The 6,780-nt window shown below is 67.0% G+C and overlaps 2 protein-coding genes across 4 annotated transcripts in view; one reads left to right on the top strand and one right to left on the bottom strand.

Moving 5' to 3' along the window:
- DCST2 (DC-STAMP domain containing 2) overlaps nt 1-4,277 on the top strand; it is a 6,225-nt gene extending 1,948 nt beyond the window's left edge. Inside the window, exons 7-16 of the mRNA XM_025212624.1 lie at nt 1-175; nt 349-530; nt 612-776; nt 877-1,044; nt 1,154-1,254; nt 1,338-1,468; nt 1,614-1,741; nt 1,833-1,926; nt 2,096-2,371; nt 2,851-4,277. The exon at nt 1-175 is cut by the window's left edge and continues 11 nt beyond it. Of these exons, the coding sequence (XP_025068409.1) occupies nt 1-175; nt 349-530; nt 612-776; nt 877-1,044; nt 1,154-1,254; nt 1,338-1,468; nt 1,614-1,741; nt 1,833-1,926; nt 2,096-2,371; nt 2,851-2,989 (1,559 nt within the window). The 3' untranslated portion in view covers nt 2,990-4,277. The remainder of the gene's footprint in view (nt 176-348; nt 531-611; nt 777-876; nt 1,045-1,153; nt 1,255-1,337; nt 1,469-1,613; nt 1,742-1,832; nt 1,927-2,095; nt 2,372-2,850) is intronic.
- A 12-nt stretch (nt 4,278-4,289) lies between these two features.
- The window catches only part of ZBTB7B (zinc finger and BTB domain containing 7B), a 19,532-nt gene continuing 17,041 nt past the window's right edge, over nt 4,290-6,780 (bottom strand). For all 3 annotated transcript variants that reach the window (XM_006030995.3, XM_025212626.1, XM_006030938.2), the window contains 2 exons: nt 5,556-6,559; nt 4,290-5,339 (listed from right to left, as the gene is read on the bottom strand). In XM_006030995.3, the coding sequence (XP_006031057.2) occupies nt 4,904-5,339; nt 5,556-6,559 (1,440 nt within the window). In that variant the 3' untranslated portion in view covers nt 4,290-4,903. The remainder of the gene's footprint in view (nt 5,340-5,555; nt 6,560-6,780) is intronic.

Genomic DNA, 6,780 nt, shown 5'->3' on the forward strand with positions numbered 1-6,780 from the left:
AGTTCAACATCTCAGCCGTGCACCAGTTTGATGTGAGCCTCAATGCCACACGCAGCCTAGCCGAGGTGGCGCGGGACCTCATGGAGGCTGTGAGCCAGCGGCTGCAGCCGGCCCGTGAGCTGCTCGGCTTCTTTGCCCATGCCTCCGTCTGTGTCGGCCTCTACCTCTACCTGCAGTGAGTGGTGTCTGCCTGGTTCCTGGACATCCAGCCAGGGGAGAAACCAGGCATCTGGCTCCCACCTCCCTGCTCCAACCTTTCAGACCTCACTGCCCTTCTGGAGCTGGGAGAGGACCCAGGTGTCCACGCTCATTCCCCAGTCCCTCCAAACCCCCGTGCCCCCTGCTTAGGCTGCATGCCCCCACTGCCTCCAGGGCCCTGTGGTACCGGCGCCGGTACCTGCGCAACGACACCTTCGACAACATCTACATCACACAGCACTTTGTGGCCATGGACATGCTGCGGGCACGGCAGGGCCGCCCCACCGTCCTGCCCCTGACAGCATGGGAAAGCACCAAATACATCCGTCCTGGTGAGGCCGGGGTCAGTGGTGAACGCAGGGGGCACTGGCCATGTCTGTCTCCCACCCTCACTGTGGCCCTCCCTGGAACAGGCTCTCTGATCCTGTCTCGCTGGGAGCGCCGTGGGTACGGGCTGGCGCTGGTCCGCGTCCTGCGCCATGTGCTCCTGGGCCTCAGCCTTATCCTGCTAGACTATGGCATGTTCTGGCTGCTTGACCTGGTGCAGCACCAGCTGCAGGGCGAGGTCGTCGCCAGGGGTGAGCTGGGGGGACTGGGTGTCCTGAGCTCAGCCAGACCCCTGTCCCCCAGCCCCTTTCGCCCTGCACCAACTGCAACCCACCCACCCTGTCCTCACAGCACCGGTGCTGGCCAGCATTGAGGTGAAGGGCTCGGGTTATGCCAGTGAGATCTACCGCAACCTGGTCTCAGCCTTCGATGTCCTGCAGCGTGGTAACATCAGCGTTCTGAGCCGCCGGTGCCGCCTGCGCCCTGCCGAGCCCAACTACCAGGCCTACCGCTTCATCGGTGACTGCTGGGGCAGGGGCGGGAGCATGCAAAGCAGGGTCCCTGCCCCAGAGTGAGTGGGGGTGGCTCCTGCTGTGCCCACTGTCCCGTGTGACCCCCATGCCCACAGGGCTTCTGTATGGCGTGTGCTGCTTCACTGCTGTCTTCGGCAGCTACGTCGGACGTGTGCGCAGGGCCCTGTGTGCCTGGTACTACCCCTCCCGTGAACAGGTGCAACCCCTGCCCCCAGGCTGGGAATCCTCCCCCCAGCATTGGACCCCCTGTCCCTTGCTGACCTCCTCCCTATGCCTCAGGAACGAACCTGCTTCCTCTACAACAACATCCTGACACGGCGTGAGGGGCTGGCGCGGGCCCTGTGCAGGGCAGTCCGGCAGCGCGCGGCTGATGGGGGCCACATGCACCCACTCCTCATCCTCGCCTCCAGGTAGGGAGCCTCCAGCACCCCTGTGCCCCCAGCACGAGGCTGTGACTGGGAGCAGCCCTGCAGAAACCAAGGGCTTCTGGTCCCCGCCAAGGGCAGGGGTGCAGGGCCTGGGGCACCCTCCCACTGAGCCTGCGCTGTTCCACAGACTGCGGCCGTGCGCCTGGCTGGTGCGGATGCTTGGCATCCACCAGCAGTACTGCCTAGGCTGTGGGTGCGTCACCCAGCCCAGCACCCAGCCCGACCTCGTTGCCTGCATGACGCCCAGCTGCAGAGGTAGGAGCTGACGGGGAAGCCAGGGGACTGTGCATAGTCTCAGCCTGGCATGGTGGCACCCCAACCCCTGCCTCATGCTTGCCCTCCCCAGGAGTCTACTGCCAGGAGTGCCACCAGGCGCTGAACAACATCTGCTCCATCTGCATGGCGCCCCTCGGCTACCAGGGTGATGGTGATGAGGAGATGTGAGCTGATCCCCCCACCCTGGGGCTGGGACCCACCAGAGGGGGAAACGGGACAGGGCACTGCCAGGGGGGGATGTTACCCTGGGGGCAAGGACCCTTGGGCAGCCCATGGGCCTTGGAGTCTGGGGATGGAGCTTGAGGCCAGCTGCAACCCTGCCCTTGCCCACAGCGACTCCAGCGATGAGGAAGCCGTGAGGCTGTGGCTGGGGGCTGCGAGAACACTACATGGGCAGCAGCAGGAGCAGAGACACCGGCTGCGGCAGCTGCTGCGACGCCGGATCCGGTGCTGGGTGCAGGGCCGCAGGGCTGGCCGGCGACTGCCCCGGGAGCTGGCCCAGTGGGCGCAGGTGCAGCTGGAGGAGGACAGGAGCGGGGGCAGCGAGGATGGATCCTCCAGCCCCGGGGCCGCGAACGAGGGCAGCTCTGGTTCCAGTTCTGACTCCAGGTGCGGGCAAGGCCCTGGCCAGGGCTGGTGGGGTGGGAGTGCTGGGTGCAGGGCCGCAGGGCTGGCCGGCGACTGCCCCGGGAGCTGGCCCAGTGGGCGCAGGTGCAGCTGGAGGAGGACAGGAGCGGGGGCAGCGAGGATGGATCCTCCAGCCCCGGGGCCGCGAACGAGGGCAGCTCTGGTTCCAGTTCTGACTCCAGGTGCGGGCAAGGCCCTGGCCAGGGCTGGTGGGGTGGGAGGTCCCAACTCCCACCCTGCACTGGATGAGCAGATTTGAAGACTGGGTAGCAATTGGCATCAGGGCACGTGGCTAGGGGGCAGCAGCCTGGCCCCAGCAGGCACTGGGGCCCTGGGCGGGGGGCGGGCAGGAAACTTGTGCTGGGTCCTGAGCCAGGAAGTAAAGGGGCTTGAGGGACCCTAGGGGTAGAGAAGCCCCTCCTGCCCCCACCCCTCACTCACCACCCCCACCCTGCCCCCAGCCTGGACTTCAGTTACCAGGACCAGTCCGAGGGCAGTGAGTGGAGTGCGGGGTCTGTGCCCAGCCCAGGCACCCTCAAGCACGGTGTGCCAGAGATGCCAGACACGTTGATGGAGGCCGCACCAGGACCTGACCCCTGAGGGATCCCTGGGCCCAGCTCAGCACCACAGTCAAGGGCCAAAGACCAAACGCCCAGACTCCAGGCACCAGCCTGAGCACCAGTCCCATGGTCTGCAGATGAAGTGGGGCCCGGATGAGGCAATAAAACAGCCCTGGGGCCTGGCAGTGCTACACAGTGAACCTGTGTCCCATGAGGGGTTGCACAAGGGTCCAATGCTTGCGTGTCCCACTGCTCCCTGCATCCTCCACGGGCTGCTGATTCCCTCAGGGTATGAGCTTGTGGGGACAGGGCCCAGCCGGGGAGAGGGACAGACGACAGACGGACACAGAGCCAGGGGCCACGGGGTCCCTGCTTCTCCGTTTATTGTCAAGCAGCCTTCATTAAAAAAAAACAAACAAACAGGTAAAGCAACCCAGAAGCGTAAGGGGGCAGCAGGGGGCCTGGAGGGGCCGGTGCCCCCCACCCAGTGCCCCTGGTTTGGTATCTGTACAACAGAGGAGTTCAAGTAGCAGAGAGTTCAAGTTCACCATAAGGCACTTTGAAGCTGGGAAGGGCCCCACGCTGGTCACCCCCGGGGCAAGCGCCGGCAGCCGGGGCAGGGATGACCAGAGAGAGGGAACTGGGAGTGGGTGGGGGGGAATATATTACATCATCTCTTTAAATATAGATAAACTCTTAGTTGAGGCTAAACAGGCCACATCCGTCCATCCCGCTGCCCCTGCCCCTAAGGACGCGTGTGCAAAGGGGCCAGCGGGAGCTGGGGATGCCCCCCGGGCAGACTCCCCAAATAGTGCAACCGGAGAAAGCAGCCGGGAGTGCAGGGCGAGCATGCTCGCCGGGGGCTGCTTGCTCTTGGGGGGGGGGTAGGGCAGCAAGGGGCATCTCGCTTAAGGCACGGGGTGCTTGGCAGCTGCAGGTCCCATGAGGCCATGAGCCCCCAGGGCAGGGGGCAGGTGGGGGCATGACCCCACAACCCCGGGCAGCGCCACAAGCTATTTACAATGATGGGGTGAGACAGACATGGACAGACAGGCAGGAGGGAAGTGCACAGGGCACTGGGGCTGTTTTGCCCCCCAACCCACCTGTGCAGGACAGACATGCACACAGTTTGAGGGGCAAGAGGGTCCCCCACTGGAGATAAGTGCAGCCCCCACCGCGCCCCCAGCCCGGAGCTACTCCATTGGAGGGAAGGAGTTGGGCCTGCCCCACTCAGGGGTCCAGCCCCAGGGGCCCGTGTGCGTGCAGGGGAAGCCACCAGGGGCCGCGCCGAGGCTGGTGGGGGGGGGCGGGCAGGGCGTGGGGCTGGCGCGCGCGCCTGTGCCGCCCCAGGGCTGCGGCGCCCTGCCAGGGGGCGGGGCTGTGCCCCCCCAGCGCAATAGGGAGGGGACATAGATGGACAGCCGGATCCCTGCGCCTGGGGGCCGCCCGGGGCTGGCATTGCCCCCGCCCTGCCACGCCCCGGCTCCCAGCAGCTCACGTAACACCCGGGGCCGCGGGGGGGCCTGGGCGGGGTGCGGCCCCCCCCCAGCCTTTCATTGTGCAAATCCGCCAGGGGGAGTTTCCCCCTTTGCATAATTCAGAACAAACAGCGACGGGAAAAACAGGAACAGAAACTCGCGTCGTCAAGCCAGGCTGTTGGTGGGGAATGGCTTCCCACCGCCTGCCCAGGAACCCAGGAGTCCTGGCACCCTGCCCCTGTGGTCGCCCACGTCCAGCGGGGCAGGGGCAGGCCACCCACTCCCCAGGTGCCTGGGGGCTTTATTGCTTCGTGCAGCTGTGCGGTCCGGTCCAGCGCGCCAGGCCTCACCCTGCCAGCTCCAAGCCCTGGTTGGGGGCTACGGCAGCCAGGCCCAGGCCCCTGCCCCACTGTGTGGCCAGGCCTGAGAGGAGCCTGGTGCCGTGGCGGCTCCCAAATGCCCCTGGCACGGTGCATTTATGCCATCTCCATGGGCACGGCGCCGTCCGGCTGCGGCCCCTCCTCAGCCTCGGCCTCCTCGTCATCCTCGTCGTCGGGGGGCGGGGGTGCCCGGCCAGGGTCCCAGAGGCGGGCAAGCGAGAGGCGCAGCCCCTCAAGGCGCCCGTTGGAGAGGTCAAGGCCCTGGGGCCCAGCAGGTGGCGGGGGCGGGTCATCGCGGCGGCGCCGGCGCGTCCGCACCTCCAGGCAGTTCTGCCCCTTGAGGTGGCGCTGCAGGTGGTCGTCCTTGGCAAAGGCCTTGTGGCACAGGTAGCACTCATAGGGCCGCGCACCCGTGTGCAGGTGTAGGTGGTTCTTCAGGTCGTAGCTGTGCAGGAAGCGGGCGCTGCAGTGAGGGCACGAGTACGGCCGCTCACCCGTGTGCTTGCGCATGTGGATCTTTAGCTTGTCGTTCCTGAGGGCAGAGGGGGCTGTCAGTGGGGGCTGGCACCCCCCACCCCCCGGCAGGCACTGAACCCCCCCACCAGCACCAACACCCAGCAGGGGACAGGAGCAGGGCACGGGGTGGAGTGCATGTCAAGCCCCTGCTGCAAACCCTGCCCCTGCCTCCCTCCACCCCCAAAGGAACTTCCTCGGGCTTGGCGATCGTGTGTGCCTGGGCTGGACTCACCGAGTGAAGCGGACTCCGCAGACCTCGCAGGCGAAGGGCTTCTCGCCGGTGTGGGTGCGCATGTGCCGGGGCAGCTTGCCTGCGCCGTGGATGACCTTGTGGCAGACGGGGCACTCCTGCGGCATCTGCGAGCGGCGCTTGCGCACCAGCTTGTCAGGGCCGTCTAGGCCAGGAGCCAGCGCCTCGTGGTGCAGCGAGCTCAGGTAGGCCATGAGCTCGGGGTCCATGGGTTCCTCATCAGAGCCAGCCTCCTCTGGGGACAGCGGTGCCTGGTAGGGGAAGGGGAAGGCGGCCGGCGGCAGATCCTCCTCCTCCCCAGGCTCATAGGCAGCCAGGCCCTCGGGCAGGGGCAGGGGTGCAGGCGGGGAGCTGCCGTAGCCCTCGGTGTCCAGCACAGGCTCCTCGGCCCGGTGGTTGAGCCGCAAGCCCCGGGCCTGCAGGAACTTGCGTGTCTTCTTGCTGCGCCGGGCGGCAGGCCGAGGGGGCAGGGGCTCAGCTGCATCCCCGTCGCCATCGGGCAAGGCCACGAAAGCCTCCAGGTAGCGGCGGGCACGCTCCCAGTCGCTGGCATCTGGTCCTGGCGCCTCCAGCCCACTGCCCTGTAGGATCTCCACGCAGGCGGCGATGACGCAGGGAATCTCCAGCAGCCGGGCGGCACGCAGCACCTCTCCCAGCGTGGCCCGGCTCAACGTCAGCGTGGCCGTGTAGGCAAACTCCAGCAGTGCACCCAGAGCCTCAGGCCCCACGAAGTCCAGCTCGCACACGTCCTGGCCTGGCCCCAACCCCGGGCCCAGCCCTGGCCCCGCAAACAGCTTCTTGAAGTAGAGGCTGCAGGCAGCTAGCACGGCACGGTGTGTGCGGTACTCCAGGCCGTGGCTGCGCAGCGTCACATAGCACAGCACCCCTAGCTGCCGCTGCTCGTTCAGGCTGCAGAGCAGCTCGCTGCTGTGCTCTGGGAACGGGATCCCGATCAGGTCGTCCTCAGGGCCCGCCATTGTTCTTACCTGCAAGGGGACATGGCATGTCAGCACCAGCTGGGACAGACCCTCTCCACCCCAGGGTGCCATGCACAACCTGTCCTGCCCTGCCCTGGACCCAGCTGGCCCTGGCACAGAGGGGTTGGCAAGGGGGCAAGGGTGGAGAGCCCCCACCCAGTGGGTCACTGCACCCAAGGGGGCTGCCCTGTGCCCCCAGGGCCAGGGCAGGAGCTGCCTGTGGGGGGGCC

Source organism: Alligator sinensis, unplaced genomic scaffold (assembly GCF_000455745.1).
Source record: "Alligator sinensis unplaced genomic scaffold, ASM45574v1 scaffold1165_1, whole genome shotgun sequence".
NCBI lineage: Eukaryota > Metazoa > Chordata > Crocodylia > Alligatoridae > Alligator > Alligator sinensis.